At 33.2% G+C, this 26,534-nt stretch overlaps 1 protein-coding gene and 1 non-coding gene across 3 annotated transcripts in view; both read left to right on the top strand.

The window, feature by feature from the left end:
• Nucleotides 1–1,400: 1,400 nt before the first annotated feature.
• The window catches only part of LOC141461590 (lysosomal alpha-mannosidase-like), a 45,506-nt gene continuing 20,372 nt past the window's right edge, over nt 1,401–26,534 (top strand). For both annotated transcript variants that reach the window (XM_074142723.1, XM_074142724.1), the window contains exons 1-5: nt 1,401–1,559; nt 18,258–18,360; nt 19,448–19,529; nt 19,874–20,059; nt 20,906–21,111. In XM_074142723.1, coding sequence (XP_073998824.1) covers nt 1,467–1,559; nt 18,258–18,360; nt 19,448–19,529; nt 19,874–20,059; nt 20,906–21,111 — 670 coding nt within the window. In that variant the 5' untranslated portion in view covers nt 1,401–1,466. The remainder of the gene's footprint in view (nt 1,560–18,257; nt 18,361–19,447; nt 19,530–19,873; nt 20,060–20,905; nt 21,112–26,534) is intronic.
• Nucleotides 9,198–9,390, top strand: LOC141462109 (U2 spliceosomal RNA). Its single transcript, XR_012463109.1, has one exon. It is a non-coding gene; the product is annotated as a U2 spliceosomal RNA (small nuclear RNA).

The following is a 26,534-nucleotide window of genomic DNA, read 5'->3' on the forward strand; positions in this document are numbered from 1 at the left end:
GGCAATAAGGCGACGGTTCGCTTAGATCAGGAATGGTTCTATAAAATGTCTTGGCAGTGTGGTCAAGAATAGGTGCGTTGTAAGTCGCAGAAGTGGTATATGGGGATCCCCAGATCAGAGGCAGGCGAATAAGTTTATATTAAAAGCTACATGCCCAATCATTCTAAGTCATTACTTATCAAGGCCAGGCGGCCGTTAGGTTGATCGTAAGGCTCTTCACAGGCCCATTTTAGATTGTGGAAACTCTTGTATCGTACAGGCCTGACAAATGATAGCCTGTGCTGGTTCTATCAAGAAGAATATAAAAATCGCATTGAATTTGTATTTATTTATGGGATGGTAAAAATCTACGCATTCATGGTTTGTTCGAGATCCTCTCCTTAAACCTGTAAGTCTAAATAAATAGGTAGAACTTGAAGGTATGTTTCTACCAGTGGTGCCACAATAGCCTTCTGGGTTGCGGAGGCGTAGGCTTTCTGGCCAACCTTCGTAGACTCTAATTTCAACAATATGTAAGAATAGGAACTATGTATTTAAACGTGTATAAAGTTAATGAGTTTAAATTAATGAATGCCAAAAGAAAGTCTGTATTATACTGCAGTATTGCTACAATATTATCATTATTTTAATATTAATTTACTTTTTGTTAGTACTGCATTTTAACATTAGTGCTTATCATAATATTATTTTATTTAATTAATTACTTGGTGATTTACTTATTTGTTTTATTCATTTATTACAATTAGTTCATCTAATACCTGTAATCAAAAGACAAAATAGGTAGGGAAAAACATGAGGAGCCTTATCCCTATCTCTAGCAACAGGAATCTATCTTAACCAGTCATATCACAGTTCCTCCAATTTGTGTTAATGAACATAATTAATGATTATTATTATTGGTAGCCGTTTTAATTAAAACTTCGTGAACGTATTCATTAATATTAATGTTTTATTATTTGGTTATTAAAATAAAAAGTCTGCAAAAAGAAAATCGCGAGTAACTTTTTAATATAATTTACAAAAAAGTTAAGAATTAGGAAGCATAACAAGCTTCTATTATCACTAAACTAATCAACCCCAAATAATAACAAAGTTTTATTATGGTAACTCTATATAAAAAGCCAATCTATCATTTTGTAAAAATTTCAGGTTTACAGAAAATTTGAAATTTATAAATTGTAAGAATTTAGTTAGTTCTCTTAGACCTGGTAAGTGGATGTGCAGTCTGGATTCACCGAAAATACCTCTCACGTTTTGTGAACCCATAAGCGAGCCAAATGGTGCTTTCGCCTGTCTTACTTGCAAAAAAAAAAAAATGACTAAGTTGATCGCAAGACGAACTCTGGGAACTACTGTTTGAACTATTAGAGCGCCGCAAGTGTTTGATTCTAACTCGGGCTCAGTTCCAGTTATGAACTAATTCAAGTAGGTGCGTGGTTCGCAATTTAAGAAAAACTTATCATAAGATGTATTTAATTTTGAAGAAATGCTTCGTAATTAGTGTTTCGATGTTTTGCTTCGGTTACGCCAGATATCCTTGTCCTTCATGTGCGAAAAAGGTGAGCTATGTTTAATCATATATCTGTCTTACCAAAATTTTGAAATTAATTTGTAATAATTTGAAATTTTTCTCAAAAAATACTTTGATCTTCTGAAAAGGAAAAATGATTTTTATTAATTGAACATTTTGTGTGTGCGTTTATGAGAAAAAAGTAGAAATTTCAGTTTTATTATTTTGGTTTTTCGTGCTAAAATTGTTTTTGTTTAAACATCCCCCCAATTTTTTTTTTAAATTTTATCTCACCACTATGCAGTTTTTCAATTATTTTTTATTAGGTCTGTTGAATATGAAAAAGTGTTTTTTACCAATTTTTTTTCTATGTTTCCATTTCACGCTACACTTGCTGACATAAGGGAGTCATATTCCCGAAACCGAACTTATTAATCTACTACCTCTAATGATGGACGAAAATCCAAAACTGCTTAGAGATGAAATAAACATGCTTGCTGCGACTGATACAATTAATGATGTTATCCAGCACTGCGGGCCTATCTAAATTTTCAATTATTAATATATTCTAAGTTACATTTTTTTAAAATATGTTGTAAAACATATTTTGGTCCTTTTAGGTGCGCGTATGAGTATATACGTTAGTGATATTACAAATTTGAAGATCAGTCAAAGGTAGTGCCACTTTGTGTAATAGACCTTTCAATTTTAAAGGTTTATTTTTATCGAAAATGGTTAAAATGATTTCAGTGAACATACATACTTGCTGCATTAAAGTAGGTGTAAGAAATTTTTCCAAAAAAAACATTATTTAAACGAGACTCTTAGGGAGAAGTAAAGTTAAACTCTTCTCCTAAGTACAATTTTAATATAATGTACGGATCCAACACCTGTATTTTATTTATTAGTATAAAATATGGTGAATCGGACATAATAGTTTTAACAAAAGCAAATTCTATAAGCGGATAGGGGACCAATTATCTAAAAGATAATGGTTTAAAGGAGCAGGCAATAAAAAAAAAAATTGCGGGTCATTCTTGCACCGAGAAATAGTCGATCGTAAGAAATTAACGAGTTATGTATGTTTAAATTGTTTGTAAATAATTTTGAAGATATTTTCCTGAACAGAATCGTGGTAATTTTATCTGGGTAGGCTGTAGAAGAGTGAATCTTGAATTTCATATCAGTATAACTTTACTTAACGAACATCTGTATCATAATTTCAACTATAAGGCAATGTTAGGATTTTTTTTTTGAGGAATTCTCTGAAAAAATTTAATTTAGCAGTGAAATCTCAATATTTTCCAATTTTCAACAGAAATAAAAGAAATTGTAAATACGAAACCATTTTCGAAGTCTAAATTTCCCATCATGCATCCTTAAAGAGAGTTTTCGAGTATTTCTTTTAGTCTGATTTTTTTTTGTTTTTTTAGTTATTAAAAAAAAAAAAATTCTACAATATTACAGAATCCGTTAAATTTTCGTTTTTAATTGAAGCAAATATCTCTTGCATACCCAAATAATATGATAATTCTGTAAGAACTATTTAATTTTCATTTTCCACTTAACAAATAAATCAAGAAAGCAGTGAGTGATAAGTTCCGGAATTGACGAATAAATTTTCTGATTTGACCTTGGATACTAATGGAGCATTTAAAGTTTTTCTGTTCAAATTGACAGTGTGATTAAAGCGAGCTTCGTCTATCTCTCTGTTTTGACAACTCTCCAGAGTTAAGCTTTCGGATCCCAAGACTACTGGAGCAGAGGACTGCACATTTGCAAGAGGCTGCGAAAAGCGGCTGCCTTCGGTATTATTGTTTAACATTAAAACTGTAGTAAAAATATTTTGGATATGCTCTCCGCCTAAAAGGATAAGGGAAGTTTGGGCACTGATCATGAACGTTATTTTTAAAACGATTAAAACTGTTTACTCGGCTCTAGTGAACTAGTGCGAGGCGTGCTTTTTTTTTAGTAAGTACCGTTTTGAAATAATATTACCTATTTACATTACCACGTCTTCAGTGGTGACGGGGTGGGTCAACAAATTTGATAAAATAAATAAATCAATATAATAATTAAGTTTTAGTCCGAATTCGATTCTGATGACACGGTTATAAAGACAGATAAATTTTCTAAAAAATTAACACCATTTCGAAGCATAAGTTATTCTCCAAACAGCCTCAATATTCCTCGGAATACTGGAAAAATAAAAGTAATCGAAAGTTTTGAAGAAAACTCATTAGGCCCTTATGTGATCATTATCAGACCTAGTTGCTGGCACTTTTTATAAAAATTTCCTTGTCTAATGGGCTTTCTAAACGGTATATCATTTTCCAGGATTCCTTTTATCTTCGTATGAGAAACTTAGGTTTGTTTTGCAAGAAAACGTGTTCACGAGCACTCGTTAGTTATCAAGTTGTTTAATTCATTGAAAACTCTTTTAGATGGACCAGTAGTCAATTTTTAAAGTAGATTTTCTTAAAATAAGGAAGTCAAAGGTTACAAATTGCACTTAAAAAAAACTTCTAATCTCTCCGAAATATTTGAGAAAATGTTAGAAAATATTTTAAACAAGTGCTATTTTTATAAAGGAAACACGTTTTCTTGCAAAACAAAGGTAATTTTACATGTTAGAGCCGATTTGAGGACAGCGCCAAAATTTGTTTTTTCGTTCTTAATTCTATTCTTTGTCATCCTTTAATGCAAATTTTATTAAAATTGAAATCAATGTAAACAAAATAAATAAATAAATAAATTATGGAGTCAATATGACTCCACGTTGGCAATAACTGACTAAGTTCGAGCATTGGCAATGCAGAGTTAAGCTTCTTTCAAAACTACTTCTTCTCTTTCGCCCTCAGCGTCTTCTTATATCCCCTCCCTTGGTCGATCTTGTTCTGTTTGTTTTGATTTCATGATGTTCTATTGTTGCATATTTTGACAATTGATTAAAACCTGCACGATTTCTTTGCTACTAATATATTAAAAACATTGTGCTTTCTACTACCTCTAATCAGCATGTCTCACCTTTTTGTTTTGGATTGCACGGCGCGTTTTTTTTTTTTTTAAAGTCTCACAATATTTTTGCACTTTTCTTTATTGTGTCACCACGAGGCAAAAAGATCCACCAGCAACACCCCCTTCCAGTCCCAAATCTGAAGATTATTTGTACTGAAGTACATGTAAGGTGTGGCTATTAAATAACTTTTGCTGTAAAACATTTTATTTTAAATTTATACATATTTAGTTATTATCACCTTCAATATACACCCCTCCCCTATCCTTACAACGCTCCATGCGAATTTACCATTGTTCGAAACAGTGCTGGAAGTATTTTTCTGTGAGCTCCTGCATGACGCGTGCCGCTTTTTCTTTCGTAGCTTCAACGGACTGAAATCCGTGTTCCTTTTAATGCAGATTTGACTTTGGAGGAACAGATAAAAGTCACATGGGGCCAGGTCAGGCGAATAAGGCTGGATGGCCTAAAACTGGGATGTTGTACTTGGCTAGAAACGTCTTTACAGACAATGCAGTGTGAGCCGGCGCGTTGTCTTGATGAAGAACCCATGACTTGTTCTTCCACAAATCGGGTCGTTTTTCCCTTACTCTTTCACAAAGTTGAGCATGCACCTCACGGTTGTAATGTTGATTAATTATAATCGATATTTTCATCAGTTTTGGACGTGGAAGGGCGTCCCGGTCGGTCATCATCTCCGACGTCTTTTCGGCCGTCTTGGAAACGCTTGAACCACTCAAAAACTCGTGCACGTGATTAATATTTATCGCCATAAACTTCTTTTAATAAAAGATAAGTTTTAGTAGCGGTTTTACCAAGTTTCATGTGAAATTTCACGACAATTCGTTGCTCTACTACATGTGTTGTATCATGTTTTCGGCAAAACGAAACTAACACCTCTTACACAAACGACGGTTCCGGTCAGACACATTTCTCTACAAACATGTGAGACGCTGCAATCGAAAGAGAAGGATTTACGCTGCCCAGCAGTCGGTCGTTAGGATTTGGCGCATGCATAGTTCTTCTGTAGCAGCATCAGTCTCGTTATTTAATAGCCAGACCTCGTATACCAGTTAAACTTCCAGCATGAAGAAATATATTCTATAAGAAAACTTGATCCACTTCTTAATAATTATGATATATACAATTAATGGTTAATTACCAAAAAAATAAATAAGTAGAAAACTTGGAAAACTCAAATTATAATAAACAATTACTACTAAATAAACAATTTCCTTATTTTAAGAAGATTAACAAAAAATAATTCAGTTTATCTAAATGTCCTGGCTCCAGGAAACTCAGTAAATTTATTAATTGCTCTTCTCCATCATATGTTGAAATATATTTGTATAAATAGTTTTCTCTCAATGATGTAAAAGTTAGAGAAATTAAAATGCTATGAGCTAAATTGTCAGGTTCATTTAAAGTACATAGCTTACAAGACTGACTAGAATCAAACTGAAATTTATTTCTATCCAGGTAAATACCAGAACTATTTTTTTTTAGCTACACGTACTTGGGCTATCAATCTTAGTTTATTAATGTGAGTATTAAATCTAAGGTAAGATTCACAAGAAAAAGAGAAACCTACAAATATTTCGATAGACAGTATTGTAGCGACTGTTTAAAACTGAATTGATATCTCGGCTAAATAGATTATTTCTAAAAGAATCCAACAGCCAAATATTATCTGCTCCGATGGAAATCAGATACCTTCTCAGTTCTATCACCCAGTTATATGGCATAGTAAAAGTACTCAATTCCACCAATCTCGAATAGCACAACTTAGGTAGCCGGTATTCAGGCATCTCTAACAAAGATTCACACCAGTCTAACATCCACTTAAGGATCTTAAAGAATTTATCCAATCGTAGATGGAGTCCCGCAAGGAAGTATCCTTGGCCCCCTATTATACACTGTCTACACGGCTGACCTTCCTCTTCATCCAAGTACGAGCATTTATACCTTCGCAGACGATACTGCTATCCTCTCCCATAACACCGATCCGGTTATAGCCACTAGATCCATCCCTCCAGGCCCATCTTAACATCCTTAAACCCTGGTTCCGTAAATGGAGAATAAAGGTAAATGGAAATAAATCCCGCTGCATATCCTTCACTCTCAACAGAAAAATACTCCCTCCAGTATACCTGAATCACATTCCGATTCCTGTAGCGGATACCGTTCGTTATCTTGGAATATACCTTGACAAGTGAATCACGTGGAATCCACATACTAGACTCAAACGACTTGAACTAAACCAGAGATATCGAATGCCCAAGAGACTACGGCCATTTCTGTTTTTACGGATGGGTCATTGATGGATAGGGCAGGTGCTGGTCTCTGCATCTGGGGACCCCAGTTTGGGCTCCGATGGGAACGCATCTGCCTTGACCTTGGTAATTATGCATCTGTTTTTCAGGCGGAGTTGGCTGCTATTGAGATGGCAGCTACTTTACTCCGCTGGAAGGGATTTGCTGATACTGAAATTGGGTTCTTCACGGATAGCCAGGCTGCAATTAAAGCTCTGGTCTCTCCTAGTAAGAATCAAATCTCGGTTAATTCTTGTCACGTTGCTCTTAATTTGTTAGGAGCTCTGAATACTGTTTCGGTTGCTTGGTCCCCTGGTCATTCTGGGATCCCGGGTAACGAACTTGCTGATGAAACGGCAAAGGAAGGAGCTGCGTTGATAACAATGACTCCTCAGCCTATTATCCCTGTATCCTATCGACGTTGTAGAACAGAGGTAGAGCAGTGGATTTTGAAAGAACATCGGAAACGGTGGAGATCCCGAACTGACTGCCGCCAGGCTAAGGAAATCCTTGGCCTGTCGAGAACGGATATGGTTGGTCTTAGCAGGTCCCGGATCCGCCAGCTGGTTCAGGTGTTGAGTGGACATGCGAATTTAGCGTATCATCTTTTTAAACGCGGCCTTATCCGGTCGCCAAATTGTGCTGGCTGTGGTGAGTCCGATGAAACTGTGAGGCACTTTGTTGAGGTGTGTCCAGTTTATTCTAAAACTAGATTCCTCGTCTTCGGTAGGGTAAATGTTTCCCTGCCGGAGATTGTGGCATCGGGTAATCTAAACGAACTTTCTAGGTTTATTCAGTGCACTGGGCGATTGAGTCGTTATGCTCCCTAGTGCCCTGTTACTAATTTATTAGTTTATTATATTAGCATCTGGCAACTTTTAGCCGGATTTGTTATTTTTTTTTTAAACCCCGGTATCTCTTATGAGATGAGGGGTGGGCGGGGAACAATGGGCATTAGGATTGCCTGCGTTCCTTCCACCTTTTGGTGGAACCGCCCGTCTTAAACAATCTAATCTAATACCTGAATCACATTCCGATTCCTGTAGCGGATACCGTTCGTTATCTTGGAATATACCTTGACAAGTGAATCACGTGGAATCCACATACTAGACTCAAACGACTTGAACTAAACCAGAGATATCGAATGCCCAAGAGACTACGGTCAAAACTGACTCTAACAAACAAGAAACGACTATACTCAGCCCTACTCGCTCCTATCTGACGGACTTGAACGGTATGGAACAGCTAAGCGTTCGAACCTAAACAGAATCCAAACCCTCCAGTCAAAAATCCTTCGAACCATAACTGATGCACTCTTCTACGTAAGCAACCATACCATCCACACCGACCTGCGAATCCCATTTGTTTCTGACCTTGTCCAGTCCCGCTACATCAAATTCCACTCCAGACTTTACCAACATCATAATTAGCAACCTGTCCTGCACTAACCTCCCGACAAATCCTCCTCGCAGACTGAGGCGCCGATGGCCTCGCGATCACCTGGTCGAACGATAAAATGGTCATCCTTCGAATTCAATCCATTCGATATTCTTCTTTAACCGACTTATGATGGTCATCGTTGGATGGCCTTCATTCAAGCCCTTCCTGTGATTTATTTTATTTACTTATTTATTTATTATTTTATTTTACTTTATATATTACTTTATTTTATTTTTTTTTTGTTCTATATTTCACATTTATGATGTGCCATACTATAGCAATCATATTTGCTTGTTGCGTTTATGTGTTACGCAGTTGCGAATTTAAGAATAAAGGAAAAAAAAAATTGTACGTGCAATCTGCTAGCTTCAAGTCTGACATATTAGTCAGGCGTACATTTAGGCAAGTGTAACAAAACCTTTTTAAATCTTAATTGCCCTCTCTCTAGAACAGGGGTTCCCAACCTGGGGTGCTCGCACCACCAGGGGGTGCGAGACGATATTCCAGTGGGTGCGAGAAAAGTCCAGGTAAATAATAGGATATTATTATTATTCAAATATTTTTCATATTTTTATTTCTCATGATTCAAGATATTCATTGGAGCTTGTTAGAAAACATCTCATTTCGTTTTCGTTTTATTGGGTATATTTCACATCTTAGGTTGTTATTATACTTTTTTTTTTTTGTTTTGTTATATTTATCCTTGAGCAAAATATAAATTTCAGGAGGTGTGAGGTTCGAGTGAAATTGCTTTAGGAGTACGGGGCGAAAAAATTGGTTGGAAACCACTGTTCTAGAATATGAGTTTAGTTCGAACCTCAAATTTCAGACGAATAAAGAAGCACACACTCAGAGATAGAATCGTAGAGATGGGCTTTAGTTTTCCAGTCATCACTCTTACTTTAGAAGGGACAAAATTCTCGCTTCGCGGCCTTTTAGCTAAGATCAAAGTGCAGTATCTGATCATTGAAATAACATTCTATGGAAATAGCATTTTCAATTTATATTTTATGAATAGATTTATCTAAATTATAGTTGCATATTTCATGAAATTTACTTTATGTTATTTCTTTTGAAGATACTACAATTTGATCTTAGGCAAAAGGCCGAGAAGCGATTGATTGATTTGATCCTTAGCAAGTTAATACAATTTAAAATTCACTTATTCTTAATTTTGACATTTTGTGCTGTCTTGTTCTGTTCTTCTTATACTTGCTTTTGTTTTGTATTGTTTGTACACATGAAATGTGCTTCATTATTCTTTATTTCTATATTCACTATTATTTGTATGATTGTATTTTGTACTCATTTATGTATCCAACTCTTTTTGTACGGGCTAGAAGCCCAAACAAAAATAAGAATAAATAAATAATTGTTTCTTTTGAAGAAATTTTATATTATGTGGGTAATAATTTTTGTTTTGTAATTATGCCAAAATAAAATAAGTCGAGGGATTTGACCTAATTACAACTTGGGTATCCACGGTAGAAAATCCCGCTTCGCTACATGTACATATGTCTTAAATTCATCGTAATATGTAATGTCAAATGTAACAGTAAATGGTAAATATATTTGTAAATAAATTTACTGCATACAATTTGAAGCATATCCTGTGTTCAAACAATGCAGGTCGCAATTGCACTTCCTAGTTCAAATGCAATTTAAATTTAAAATTTGTTAATTACGTTGTAAGTAACCGTGATATAGAAATGTTAATGACTCTGTAATAAACACATTTATCATGGAGATACTGGACCTAATATTTGACGCATGTACTCATTTCTAAAACAAATCTGGAGTTAAACTTTATGAGGGTTAGAGAGCACTTAGGATTACAAAATCACGAAATTGTTAACAGCTTGGCTAAAGATGTTTTTTTTTCGGGGGAAACTACGGAAATAATCCTATTCCCACTTCCTGTTCGTATCTTCTAAGCCAAGGGTGGCCAATCCAAATGATTTTGTTGGCCAATTTGGAAATTGATTATAAGACTGCGGGTCGCTTATAAAATTATTTGCATAACTATTAGATTGGACCGTCAACAAAAACTTATAGCAAGGAAAATTCAAAACAGAATTCATTACGAGGGTCGTTTGAAAAGTCCGTGCAAAAATAAAAACTACTTAATTTTTTGGGGTAAACCTTTTTTATTTTTCAACATAGTCTCCTTTTAGGCTTATACACTTCGTCCAACGCTGCTCTAGTTTGTTGATCCCTTCCGAATAATAGGATTTGTCCAAGTCTGAAAAATAGCCATTCGTTTCTGCAATCACCTTCTCGTTTGAATAAAATCTTTTTCCCGCCAGCCATTTCTTCATATTGGGGAACAAATAGTAGTCCGAGGGAGCCAAGTCTGGAGAATAGGGGGGATGTGAAACGAGTTGGAACCCTATTTCCATTAATTTTGCGACCACAACTGCTGAGGTGTGAGCTGGTGCGTTGTCGTGATGGAAAAGGGCCAATCGTGGGCGTTTTTCTTGCAGCTCGGTTTTCAAACGGTCCAATAACGATGAATAATATGCACCTGTAATAGTTTTACCCTTTTCCAGATAGTCGATGAAGATTATTCCTTGCGAATCCCAAAAGACAGTCGCCATAATCTTTCCGGCCGAAGGAACGGTGTTCGCCTTTTTTGGCGCAGATTCCCCCTTGGTAACCCATTGTTTAGATTGTTCTTTGGTCTCAGGAGTGTAGTGATGTATCCATGTTTCATCCACAGTGACGAAACGACGCTTAAAGTCCTGCGGATTCTTCTGGAACAGCTGCAAACCGTCCTTGCAACACTTCACACGATTTCGTTTTTGGTCAAGCGTGAGCAATCGCGGCACCCATCTTGCGGATAGCTTTGTCATGTCCAAATGTTGATGCAAAATATTATGTACCCGTTCATTCGAGATGCCCACAGCACTAGCAATCTCACGCACCTTCACTCTTCTGTCATCCATCACCATATCATGGATTTTATCAATGATTTCTGGAGTAGTAACCTCAATAGGGCGTCCAGAACGTTCAGCGTCACTTGTGCCCATATGGCCACTCCGAAAATTTTGAAACCACTTATAAACTGTTTTAATCGAAGGTGCAGAGTCACCATAATGTTTATCAAGCTTCTCTTTAGTCTCCTGAGGCGTTTTGCCTTTCATAAAGTAGTGTTTAATCAACACACGAAATTCTTTTTCGTCCATTTTTTGAAAATCACTCGACTTCCTCGATTCAAACGAATGCCAAACACAAAGAAATAGACCGATCTGGCTGAAACTTGGTGTGTGTTCTTCCAAGAGATGCTACTAACTAAACATAACCTCGATACGCGCCAGTGGTGCTATCTCTCTGACTTTGCACGGACTTTTCAAACGACCCTCGTATTATTATTATTATTATTCATACATATAAACATAGATAATATAGTGTCAATTGTGAGATGGCCGAATAATATTTAATTAGTGAGATATTTGTTTCTCAACTCTTTCACTTAACTATTTGCAAGTCAGATGGTTTTCAACCGTTAAGTTCGAGCGGATTTATGTTTGATAAATTTTATTTTCGAAAAAAAAAAACGATTCGCAGGTAAAAGTAGATCCAAAAATGCTTACAACGTTTTGCACAAGATTTCTCAAATTAGAAAATGTTTCTTTTGTGGCGTAGGTGTTATAAAAATCTATTATTGATTCTGACGTTTCAAAAATGGGTTTTAGTTCATGATTATATTGTAAGTTAATCAGTTCCATTTGGTGATTATAAATAATTTTTTTTAAAATTAGGATGAATATCGCTGGCAATAAAATTATTCAAGACTAACATGATTGGAGATACAACAATTCGAAATATGAAGAAAATGTAAAGCTCCAAATCTTTATCAACTTATATCTCATTTATAAATACAGCTAGAATGCAGAAATTTTGCTCAATAGTAAAAGTAAATGACTACTATAACTAAACTTATTTTCGCAGAGATTAAATAATCAAAAATTGTTATTAAAAAACGGTTCAGTTTTTTCTGAATCCAAACCAATTCACCTAAATAACTACGCTCTGAGGAAGATAATATATTTGTCGAAACGATGGCGTGTAGACGGAGTTTTTAATTTTGACCGAATCCTCGCTGGTTTAATCCTAAATATTAATAGTTTACGGTCACTAAAAGATAATACAAATTCATATTAAAAATTGTATATATTAGCAAAGAAAAATTATTATATTATTTATTTAAAACAACTTTGAAAAATGATGGCATCTGATATCAGTCCGAGATCTGCACCAAATATGGCGCTGTGCAAGGAGCGTTACCTGAACTACCATATTGTTCAACGATATAAATTGATGAATTTTTTTGTCACTGGACAAAAGTATAAATAATTTTACATTGGACCAATTATCAAAATTATTAAATTAATGGAACAATTATTAAAATTATTTTCGCTTTGAGCATATCTATTGGCTGATAGACAAGAGATTGGAAATTTTCTCAGAGCCTGGTATAGAAAACAACAATTCTAATAATTGGTCCATTGGTTGTTTATTCTTATCAGTAGGAGCAAATAATCCTCACATCACCAAACCTGAACAAGCACCTGGTAGCGTACCTTATTTGGAACAAAGATTCTAAACAAGGTCTGTAATCTCCGCAACTGACGACGGAGTTATTTTAGAAAATTGAAATTAAAGAGAAATTGAGAATTAAAAAGTTTTATAGTAGTAGTATTTATCTAATTAATACATTAAAAATTAATTTTAACTTCGTTATTTATTTACTTTAAAAACAAACTACGATAAAATTCCTTAATATGAACAGGAAAAATGGACAAAATTAAGTTTCTCGTTGTCATAATAACAATAATAATAATAAGGGAAGGGATTAGCTATGCGGTTATCGTACTGGATTCCCAGGTGGAGATCACGGGTTTGAATCCAGCTGCTGACCCTTAGATTTTCTCTTCCTAGGAGCTTCTTACAGCTCACTGTCCGGTGAGGTTCCGGGCGCCAGTAACCTCAGATGTTGACGCGCCTCAAATAAAAAAAAAATAATAATAGTAGTTATTGTTATTATTACTATTATTGAGGTAATAATAATAACAATTAAAAAAAATTAGGTGTAAGGGGCTACCAACTGGATTCAAACCTGTAACTTCCGCGATGAAATCCGGTGTATGCAGACCCCTGAGCTACCCCTATTATTATTAATATCATATTTTTTTTATACATTAGCTTTTTTGATAAATTACTGTAATGGCTCAATAAGATTGTTTAAATTGTATCCCTTTTCCAATATCACGAAGGTGGTCAGAAATTTTACAGTATTGCTTGTTCTTTTTAGTAACTTTATACAATATTGTGTCTACTTCTCAATTTCCCGGTAATAACTAATAATTTTGCATAAAAATTTTTAATCTTTAACGCATTAAAAGAATATATTGTACTTTTAATATATCTTTTTGTTTTATTTATTCAAATTTTGGCAAAAAAATATTAGGGAAAAATTTGTCATTAGAACTGTAATTATTGAGTCAGAGATTATGGTGTGAATATTTACACAAAATTGTGTCGTTCAGAAAACTTAAATGCTTTTAAAGAGTAAGATTATCAGCTTCAGGATTATAACAGTAAAAAACAGCCGAATGCTGAACTTGTGCTGAAAGTAATTTCTACACACACACACGATATTTCTGTCTGCTAAACATAAATTTCAATGAAGAAGACATGTCAATGAACTAGCAGGTTATTCAATAAAATTTATTGCATCAAGTGGCAGTCTGCCAGTCCAATAATACTGGAACTGGCCAATATTGTTTATATAAAATCGTATGCTCTGTATACCAAAAAAAAAAAGAAAAGTTTACAACTGTAAACAAGAGCTACAGTCCAGTAACCTTTAGCGTTAAATCTTACTGTTACACAAATCTCATGGTATTCAATAATTTAGAAGAGCCCTTGGAGTTATGAATAGACTAAACGACAACAGGAACTGGGAGTTTTTAAAAAATTCTGAAGAGAGACACTAATAGAATTGAGGAAAAACTTGATAGTTTGGAACTTGAACTGGCCTTTCATTGGCTAGCCAATAGAACATCTTCAGCACCTTAATGCACACTTAGGCTGGTCGCTGTAAACACCGTTTTAGGCCGTATGGACTGGAATGATGCCTGTTAAAAACCATTCTCTTGAGATTACAATTTAATAAGATAGAATAGAAATCAGTTTTGTTTCGTTCAATTAGATGAATGAACTGTTTTAAATACAAAGCGCTAATATTTAACTTGGGACTCTTTTCACTAGTTATTTAACAATGAGATTCATTTCTGAAATTACATTTTGAAAATGAGGCTACATTGAACTATTTATTTATTTATTTTTAATGTTTTCAGTTATAGCTGAAGCTCAGAAATTAGTGATGTTGAATGGGCTCAATGCTTTATCATTTCGTACTGTACAGTATCGGTTTCAAAATTTCAGGCAAATAAATATTGAAAATACGATAAGATCGGGCCCGCCCCTTGACCCTATAGTTTTAAAAGAAGCTATAGAAGTTAATTCTCGCAACAACCTTGGCAGACGGACTAAGTCCATGCCCGAAGTGTGTTTCGTTTTTAATTAAAGAAATGTTTGATTATTTTAATTATTTAGTTAGGGTAATATTTTATTTTTGTATGTATGTTGTTTCTAAATAAACACAATATTATTATAATTATTATTATTCACACAACAACAACGAGAAAACTTGCCGATGGGTTTAGTGTCTTACTCTACTATAAATAGCAAAAGCAAAGTCTTTGAAATTGTGCTTAAAAACAGTAAGACTTCACGAATTGTTATCTCAGTAAAAAAAGCACAATGAATAGATACGTGATGCTAAAAATCCAAATAATTTTTTATTTATAAAGCGATATACATATATATTTATCATTCATTATAGATATATGATAGATATATTTATAATTCGAATTTTACAACTCTCCCAAAAAACAGTGGATAAGAAAAATATTTGCCAAAAAAAGGTAACGCTTTGCGTTTGTTAGAACTTTGAAAGAGTGGTGCGTTTCGAATTGGTTCCCAATAGGCAAACTATCTTACCTAAACTCTAATCAACCCAATGGTTACGTTCAGGTAATTCTGGCCCAAAAGTAGATAGATAGATAATGTAATGTATTTAATGTTTCAAAATACACATTACAGGGGTTCTGTGCTTTACAATCTTTACAAAACAATGAAATAAAAATCAATGTAACTGAATACTATATAACTAGACTTAATTGAACTAAAAAATATTTTTTAATAATGACATAATAAATGACATAAATAAAATACTAAAATTTAATATTAGAAAGTAGTATTTATTCTTTGAGGCAAAAAGATCTTCATTGTAAAACATCTGTTGTAAAAAAATTCATATATTTTATTTAGGTAGTCTTTATTTTGAATAATAAGAAATTTATTAAAAGAATTTTCACTAACAAGCTCTGATAGATATTGGCGCCTAATTGGTTGATAAATACAACATTCGATTATCAGGTGTTCTAGAGTTTCTTATTAAACGAACTTATTTAAATTACATATAGTGCAGACAGATTGCGTATCAATAGAGTGATAGTTTCCTTTTTTTAACCACACTTTTACACTTTTATCACTTGTCACTCGTGGCTGGCTCACAACCCTAATTTTGTCGATCGCACAATTGAATTTGAGATATTCCTCTATCATACTTAGTCCACTCATGTGCCTATAGACAGAGCTATAACTCGAGTTGATTGCTCTTTGAATATCAATAGAAATTACATGATTTGTCCATTTCTCTGTTACGGAATCAAATATGAAATTATTATTTATGCTCATAAATAATCATCTAATATCCTTAACAAATATACCACGATGTACAGACACGTTATTGCTATATACGTTATATACAAAGCATCCATACGGCTTCAGTCATGTTTCTTCAGTCCAATTCAATAGTTTCAGCCACCATAACCATCTAGGGGCCAATCAAGAGGAGCTACATCATTTTCAAAAAAAGATACAGAAATTTTAATAGAATTATCATGTGACAGAACTTAAATGATAACCATGTATTAAAAATCTGCTTAAAGAGACTGAATTGTAATGAGTAAGCTCTATCCAAGCAACATTAAATTTAATTGGTGCTTACAGGTAGTTGAATGCTTAGAAGAAATTAATTTAGATGATTTGGGCTCATTAGAATGCCTTTATCACAAACCTAATGTTTCTATAATTTTAGACAGGTACAGGGAACATTTGTACTTAACTGATTTAAATGTTGGAAAAGCTTGGTAAGCTATTGTAAAGCGGCATGGGCATATAGATACGAACTGGTGAAGGAATTCAATTATTAAACTATTTTATCTATTATTAATGTGTACCTGTATCACCTAAATGTGTCTGTATCCCTATTCCGTAAATAAATGAAATATTAAGTGGCCTTAATTTTGATTATTATTTATTATATAACGTCGTGTACTGTATTTAAGAATATTTTGTTTTCTGTATTCTCTTTTTTACTTCTGTCTGTGGTGAGATTATTTTTTCTTTTGTTTTTTTTTCTTTTATTGTTTCTGTTTTTCTTTGTTTTGTTGTATTTATTTAACAGTTCATTCATTGTGCTTTCATCATGTAGAAGGGTAAAAATAAGTAGGGACAACCCTCAGACGGTTCTTCAACCATGAGTATTTGTCTGTTACGAATTAAATAAACAAATATGTAATTCTGTAAAATTTTGAATAAAGGCACTTTATTATTATTATTATTTAAATAATGTAAATAACATTATTTTTAATATATTTTGGAATTCTCGAAATTTATTACAAAATGTTGGTTAACAAAAGTTAGATAAATTCATTTCTTTTCGTTATAAGAATTCTTAAGAAATAAGATTGGGTGACCCTTATGTTATTAAATTTAAAATCAATAATGTAATTTATACAATCTAACCCAAAGATCATTGTTTAATGTGTAATAAGAACGAGCATGTTTATCAGCTTCCAAGTCTATGAAGTTTTAGAATCTCACACCATATAAACAAATATAATAATCCTAAAGAAGAACTTTGTAAATTAATTAATAATTTTGAAGAGAAAAATATGTACGCAATTTTTAATTATTTAAAAAAAGTTTTGAAACTAAGATCTTACACTTTACAAAGTTTGTAATGTGAACATGAACTTGAACTCCTTTGTTAAAGATACATTGTATCACTATACAAATAAAGATAATAATAAATAAAATAGCACGCACGAAATAACAAATTTCACGAAATACAATCATTTTTACGAAGTGGTAATATTTATCATGATGTACTACCAAGTGGTATGCGAGCCAAAAAAAAGGTTGGGAAACGCTGTATTAGATACACAGCTAGATGATTCGTAATTTTATAAGACTTCCAAAAGGCTCTACTGGCTATTAAGTCCTAGGAAGTTATTTAATTCAACATTAAAACAGTCTAGTTGGTAATTTAAATTTTTGAAAATGGATTATACTTTTTTTTTTTGTAAACAAAGATATACGAGAATAAGTCAGAGCGGTTCCAAAGCTTGGACAGGCGGGGCGATCGCCTTAGGCTACGCTTAAAAGATTTATGTTAGTAATTTACTTTGTGATATTGTTGTCATAATAATAGTGTTAAAACTAAAGGGAAACTATCAACTTACTTTTAACTTACACAAAATTATTAAAAGGCCAGTATTTAATGGACACAAATGATAAGCGTAAACTCCGGTACTGTCTTCGAGGATTTCAAAGTCATAAGCATCACTAATAGATTCAATCACTTAGCCACTCCTGGCTGGATCTCGCCTTGTGGCTAGCAGCTGAAGCATCTAATGTGAAACAAAGTTAAATGCTTTGATTTTAACTAGAAAACAATCATGTGTAAATGTAACCAAATGATTCTTGAATGAGCTTTGTAGCATATTGATGCTCTATGTATGTACGTACCATCTCCTTAATGATTGAGTTTGCTATTTTGCAGGGATGTCATCAAGTGAAGCCAGACAAGTTGAACATTCATCTTATCCCACACACGCATGATGATGCCGGCTGGCTAAAGACCGTAGATCAATACTACTACGGAGGTAAGATAACTTTTATATGTTTGGTAATTCGTTCACTTCTTTATTAACCTCTTAGATTTGTTCGATTCTGGTCAATGGCCTGTAAAAGCAAATGTTGATTGCTGTATGCTCCAAATGAAATTTATCTTCTTTTTTTTAACTTCCTGTAAGAACCTTCGCCATTTAAAGTAACAAAGTTGATATCTTAAATTCAGTCATTTTTTGTTTACTATTTCAAAAAAAGGTTTTAATGACATTAAAACCGCTTCCAAAGTTAACAAAGTATAAAAGGAAAGGTTTTGTCCCTAAACGGGTTTGCTTCAAGTCTGCTTCATGAAAATTTAATGAAGTTATTGTGAGTGTAGAAAGTAAGTACATCTAAAGCTGTAGAAGCAGATTGTTACAATAAGCTAATAAAACAAGCCATGTACCAATTTAGTAACAAACATCTATGGAAGGAATTATCTATGTGGTTAGTCTATTGGATTCCCACGCGGACATCTCGGATTCGAATTCGGCTACTGGCCTATACATTTTTTTCTTTCTAGGAGCTTCTTACAATTCATGGTCCGGCGATGGACAGTATTGTCTGTAACGAAAAAAATACTGTCCGGAGGCCGGGTAGTGCATAGAAAAAAAAGTTCCGGGCGCCAATAAATTCAGATGTTGACGTGCCTTTGATGTAATTATTTTAATTTTTGCCAAACTTTTGCTGGCGGAATATTTTATGCCAGCGTTAGTTTTTTTTTTTTTTTTTTTTTTTAAATAAAACGACATTATTACTGCAAATTTTTATTAAATACTTTTTTAAAATCTTTTATTGAATTTACAACTGCAACGATTGTTGCAACAAGCAAATGTGGTACATGATTAAAAAAATAACACGTGAAAATATACAAGTGGAGAAGGCACCCAGCAGTGTCACTCCATTATCTTGGACATATGTTAGTCTGCTCTTATGAGGAGAGTAGATCGCGAGGCCATCTTCTCTTCGATCTTCTTGGAGGACCACCTGGTATTGCAGAATTAAATACTGAATTGAAAAAAGTATTGAGGGAAAAAAACAGATTTTTTTTTTTAATAAATACAATTACTTTAATGGTTGCAGGACATCAGAGGCATGCTCCGTTTGGTGTGCAGTACATCATCGACTCCGTGCTGGCAGAACTAGAGGTGAATGAAACTCGCAGGTCAATACTTTAATTCAATATTTGTAAAAATTGAGTTGTAAATTTAGTTTGTAAAGAATAATACTATAATTTTCATAAAATGCCTTTCGTCAAATAAAAAGAAATATTTTTCCAAAAATTTGAACAGTTAAAAAAAAGATTTTGTATTAGGTCCCTACCTTGATTCCCTTAATTGATTTTGATAAATTAATCATTCCAGTTAACGGTTTTGAAATTTGTCTATTTACATATTTTACAGAAATTGTTTACAAATTGTAAAAAGTTCATCATCGTATTTGTATCTCCACTATCCATTTAATAAAACTAAAACTATCTATTTAAGCAGATTTACCTTGTTTTTATAGGTTCACCTATGTAGAGTCTGCATTTCTTTGGCGATGGTGGAATGACAGAGGCGAATATCACAGAGAAAAACTGAGGAAACTAGTCAAGCAAGGAAGACTCCAAATCACGCATGGTGGATGGGTTATGTCGGACGAAGCCACAACTCATTACACAGCATTAATCCATCAGATGAGTTTTGGATTAAAGCAAGTTTTGGCTCTTTTAAAAGTATCCATTAGTTAATTAGAACTAACTAGTTGGGGTTCAAGCAAAAAATAAAGTTTATATTACTTATATTGCCGTGACGTCTGGTCATAGGTGCAACGGGTACTGAATAACTTTTCATTAATTAATTGTATTATTTTTATGATCACTCAAGAGATAAATTAGTTATTATAAGGCAATGGAATTATCAAGCAATATCGGGCCTTCAACAGCGCGCAAATAGCCACTTTGCAAGCATATCTAATGTTTATTTATTCTAAGTATAGTGTTTGGGCATTTCAATTCAACTGAAGGGCAAGCATCGCTCTTTCAGCTCTTGGGTACAGTTTGAATTTCTGCTTAAACAAGGCTTAGATGATAGCAGTTCTTGAGATGTGGGCCGTGAGTGAAACAAGAAAAATAGTAAAGAATAAACTAAAAAAAAAGTTTTAAAGTAATCGCCTATTTTTTCAGGCGGGGCTTAACGTCCAACTAACATTTACTAGGTGTCGTGGACGGAGCTGAATAGCAAACGTACTTTACTATTTCACATTTAACCATTAAATAAAATCCAAGGCCAAGGCCGGGAATCGAATCCAGTACCACAATGCATATTAGCTTTGTAGGTCTCGCCTCTTAACCCGCTCGGCTACGGTGTCGTCTAAGAATAATCTATATTAGTGACTCATTATAAGTTATGATGCAGAGAAACCTTTTTCCTGTCTTTCGACATTAACACCCTATTCACTGGTTAATCGCGTTTTTTTTTTTCTACAATTCATGGTAATCGTTAATTATGTTGAAATGACACTTTAATCTTTATCAATTATTGAATCTTTTTTGCACAGATTTATACAAGAAACCTTTGGAGACTGCAGTTTTCCTAATGTAGCCTGGCAAGTTGACCCATTTGGACATTCTTCTGAAGTTGGTTTACAGTTTGCCGATATGGGATACGATGCTGTGTTTTTTGGCCGTATTGATCGTGACGATTATAACAGAAGATTAGATGATAGAACACTAGAAATGGTTTGGAGACCGGACCCAGAAATTGGTCTGTATTAGATTAATCTATTTGTTTATTCTGATTGTATTTATTAAGCACTGTCTCTGGAAAGAAAAAATAACTTAAGCGGAAATCAGTTGAGAATACTTGAGAAACTTTACGAGACTTCACTATTTAAATTAAAACTAAGTGGTTATTGAAAAATGGTTGACTAATTGGTACAGTCTAAACTCTCAATACAGTCTTATTTATTAATAAAGGATAGTTTGTTTAGGTGACGGAGAGGCATATCTGATATGTGATCTAGCCATAACAAAAATTAGACAGCTTCATCTATCTCACAACAAAGTAATAAAACTATTTTACGAAGGTAATAAATATTGATTGGATGGGAGCCAGATATGTAGCTTATAACATTCTAAATATAAATATTATAATATTTTTATTCGCAACTAGCTTTACCCGGCCACGCGTTGCTGTGGCTCAGTCCGTAGCGAAGCAGCAGCGGATGGATTCGGTGATGGCATTCCAAATTGATTGAGAACTTTGTTCGCGATTTCTAAGCACAAATCTTATATTATCAACACTTCGTTTTAGATTTCAGCTGTGAAATCCATGCTCATATTTGAATTTCACTGGCGTATTCGGCGGAAAATATCTTCAACCACGTGCGATTTATATTTGTCCTATAACTCTGTTGGAGATGAAGAAGAGCAGGCGGTCAATATGATTGCAAACAATGCACGAATATGATCAATACATCAAATGCATCCCAGTGTCGGACGTTCACCAAATAAATTCAGAGTTTAAAATGCATTGCGGAAAGTGGCCTATGTAAAGCCGTTGACCATTCTCAATTGCTGGAAGACGTTGGACCGGGCCACATTTACCAACAACAGCATGCGAAAAAAGAAGCATTCATCTTGATTGGGATGCACGGTATGTCCGTCGACTCGCTCTCCTCGTTTGCGTCGTTCAAATGATTTTCTACTCGCATTCCATGTGTAATACGTAGGCACTTCCGAATACAGCAGCGTTTTCGGCAAACGAGTTATTTTGACATAACGTGAAGAAAGCTGCTTAATGTTGTAGTTGGTGGATTCAGGGCTATTTGTTACACATTGAAATCTATGTGAACATTCAATTTAACAATGCAATCGGAAACATTGAAATGGAATCGTAAAATATTTAGTATAGCGTGTGTTGCCTTTACATCCAATAGACGGCGCTATTTTTTTTTTAAATCCTAATCGTGCTAGTTTTCGATTTGGAGTTTTCAGTGGAAATATCAGTTTTGAAATCCCTTGAATCCGAAAAAGTGAACCCTCATTTTTGGTCGCGCGACAGCAGCGTATGCGGGTAGGAATCTAAAATCAAGTCACATATTCTGAAACTAGAGGTGACGTGCAACAAATTTTTCCTCTACCATTTTTTGCTCAGATTAACCGTTTAAACATGAAATGCATTTGAGCCGTCTTAAAATGAACACCCTGTATATATCTCTTTAACAAAAACTTACAGTTTAAATTGTTAAGTATAAGGGTTGATTAAACGCCAAAAGGTACACAAATCAGCTAGTACCCAACATTTCATTCATGCTTAGCTGATATAATTTAAGTAATTTTGCTGCATTAACTTTTTCTTCACATTTTTTTTAGAAATTATTAGATGTCACAGACCCTTATGCTGGCCCTTTTCATCTACAAAATATTTGTTCAAGTAGCACTGTAGATTGACTGTTATATCTAGTTATTTATAATAATCAAACTATTAATTACAGGTGAAAAAGAAAAACGTTATAAAAAATAAAAAAAAATTATGAGGCTAAAAAATTCAAAACCTTTTTTTAAAAAATGCTTATATCAACATACATCAATGATTTTGTTTATTTTATTTATTTATTTTATTTTATTTATTTTTTTAAATCGTCGGTTTAAGTTCATTCTTCGATTAAAGTAATTGTTATTTTATGTAGTAGCCAAACGTTTATAATAATAGGTAATAAATAATCTGGCTTTATCGCAAATAATATAGTTTTCTTCAATTACACTCTCAATGTAGCTGTTCTTCTCACAATGTTGAATATATGTAATATATAATAAATAAGATATGCATATTTTTAGGACAGCTAATTATTCCAGTATTTTACTATAAGTAAAATTAGGGGGCCTAAATTAAATTACAATTGAGAAATGAATAATTATTGTTGAATAATCTACTTGTTATTAACTGTGTGTTATTTGTGCTCACGAATATTTCGGTAAGACGAATTCAAGACTGAAATATTCTGTTAAATCCGTGATTCAAATTTAAACAGTAGCCGACTCTAACTTTGTTTTTCTCTACTTTAACATGAATGTATATGTGACTACTAAGAATAAAGGGCATATTAAAGAGAAATTTGAAGAATAATTTGAAATGGAGTTAAAATAAAGTACCTATTTAAAAACGAAGATATAATATACATTTTATCATAATTATAACAAAATAATATTATGATCTGGCCAGCATAAGGGTCTGTGCCATCTAATAATTTCTAAAAAAAATGTGAAGAAAAAGTTAATGCAGCAAAATTACTTAAATTATATCAGCTAAGCATGAATGAAATGTTGGGTACTAGCTGATTTGTGTACCTTTTGGCGTTTAATCAACCCTTATACTTAACAATTTAAACTGTAAGTTTTTGTTAAAGAGATTTTTGTACCTTTTGGATAGATTTTCATTTTTGTCTATTTTACAAAGTTACTTATCTGCTTCACAGATTTTTTTAAAATTTAGAATAAGCAATTCTATCATTATAACCTGATAAGGTGTTAAGTCGGAACCGTAACTACCATTGGAGAGATCATTTTAAAGAATGATTATAGTTGCCATCCTCAATAACAATTTTTTTGAGAAAGCGTTTTGAATAAAATAGGAAGGTATTTGTACGTAAAAAGCAAAATTAAACTGCGATTTCAGTACTTCCTCTTAAGAGGAGTAAGAAAAATAAACTGCGATTACAGTACTTCTCCCTAAAAGGCAAAGATTTTGAATCGAACGACTATTCATTAATGTAAATAGGTTCACCCATTGATAATTTTAACGATTGCAGTACTTCCTCTTAGTAGGTGCAAGAGCATCAGCAACGTAGAGGAGCTTTAACCACTTATTCGTGCTAAATTTTATCAAAATCGGACAAAGCGTTACAGAAATATTGGTAATAATAGTTTTAGAAAGGGCCTTACTTGGGTGGGGCAAACTCCCCTCTTTATGAGGCACAGCGTTCAGACTTTTAAAGTGCAAATCTGTAAAAAATTTCAATTCGAATGACACTTCATTCATGACAATCGGTTCTCGTGTCGATAATTTGAAACGATTGCTATACTTTCCCTTAACAAGTGTAAGAGCTGATCGCCGCTTTAATGTTACGTAGGGGAGCCCTAACTCTATCATCCTACCAAATTATTTCAAAATCGGGCCAAGATTTACAGAATAATTAGTAATAATAATTTTGGAGGGGGCCTTACATAAAGGGGGCTAACTCCTCTCCTATGCGATGTACAGCATCGAGACCCCCAAAAGGCACATCTACATAAAATTCCGAATCGAATGACACCTCATTCATGAAAATCGGTTCCCGCGTTTAGGCGCTACGTAGTTTACAAAAAAGGTAACAACAACAAGAAGAAGAAGAAGAAGAAGAAGAAGAAGAACAAGAACAACAACAATTTTTGAAAAAGCCGTTTTTGCTCATTTTCGGCAACTTTTTTCTCGAAACCTATTAGATCTGGGTTGTTGCAAAAAAATTGCAGCTATAAAGGAGGGTTTGCCCTATAATTTAAAGAAAATTTGGGAATTTTATCTTTTATAGAAAAAGAGAAAAAAATTGTCAAAGTTGGGTGTTTTTCAACATTACGCTTTTTCGTGCAGTTTTTGACGATCAACCCTTATACAACTGTCCTACCGGACAGTTTTAATACTACGTAACTATGAATTTAATTTTAAACAAATCATCTTGAAACTGAAATAACCGAAAAACAAAAAATATTATGTATTATGCACAAAAATAATAATAATGTAAAACAATTTCTTATGAAAAAAAAAAACAGTGAAGTACGAATCAGTTTGTCAAAGCTGTTCTAATACTTAGGACTTTAGTAAGAAAATAATAGATATTGACAATATTATTAATATTTTTTGGATTCAATACCGTACAGATATCTTGTTTGTATGAACTTAGATATTTATTTCTTGGTTCAACATAAAATGGACAAACTAAAAATAAATGATTTAAATCGTCATGTGAATTATTTAATCACAGAGGACAATGGTCTACGGTATTAATTGTGTAAATGGCTTTACGAAAGCAGAAAATTATTTGTTTACTTGGAGAAACTCTGATTTGGCTTATTAATCTAATTCTATCTAAAGGTAAATCTGTCAAATACGGCTGGACTGAATGTTTACAAAATAAATTTTTATACAAAACATTGTATTGTGAACAAAGAGCTCTGCTTACTTCTTGCTCATATAACAAGTCTTTATATTTTCTTAACACTTCTTTTTTGTTAACCTTAATTTGTTACCTTAATTAACACTTTACAGAATAGATTTTCTGTTTTATAGAATTTTCTGAATAACATCTCTTTTGATTTTCTTTAAAATTAATTTACCAATTGTACATTTGTACTTACCACTAAAACTTTTATTTGGAATATTTTTCAGGAATATTCGATTAAAGGGATTTTTGTGATAGGCTTCCCTTTAAAACTTCCATTGCTGTTTATTTATTTATTTTCGTTGGCTTGCCATCTGTTTCATATTTGTTCGAGGAATTTGTCATTTTAACAGTCGTTGAATGAACATCGTCTCTTTTTGAGTTTAGTCTTTTTTATTTTTATTTGATAGTAGAATTTTTGCAATTCAAATGAAAATTTGCAAATGATTTGTTAAAACAATGAAGTTTTATTTGGCAAAAATTAAAGATTTTTCAACTAAAAGTTTGTTAATAATTAGAAGAAAAGCATTTTATTTTAATGAATGAAAATTCAGTAGCAAACAGTGAACCAACAGTAGCGTATGTTGGAGGGGCAGAAGTGTTTATTTGAAGTTTGGATAGCAAGAATAAATACTCAGATTACAATACATATTTTTTTATTTTTCGCTTGCTTTTTTATTGTCGTTTGTATTTGAAACATTGCATCTTATTGAAGTGGACTTGTTTAACTATTTCACTGAAGTAAAGAATAAAAAGTTAATAGCATTTTTATAGATCTAAAGTCGGCATTTGAGTCAACAGATTGGAATGTATTATACATAAAACTTTATAATCTTCATGTTTCTACAAAATTTATAAAAATTAATAAAGCGTTATATGAACAAACAAAAGCAGTTGTACGATTGAAAGACGGCTTATCGGAGTCATTTAGTACTTCTATGGGGATCAGACAGGGGATATTACTTCGCACAATGCTGTTTTCAATTTACAT

This window comes from Rhodnius prolixus, unplaced genomic scaffold (assembly GCF_049639745.1).
Source record: "Rhodnius prolixus isolate KJV_2025 unplaced genomic scaffold, Rpr scaffold_12, whole genome shotgun sequence".
Lineage (NCBI taxonomy): Eukaryota > Metazoa > Arthropoda > Insecta > Hemiptera > Reduviidae > Rhodnius > Rhodnius prolixus.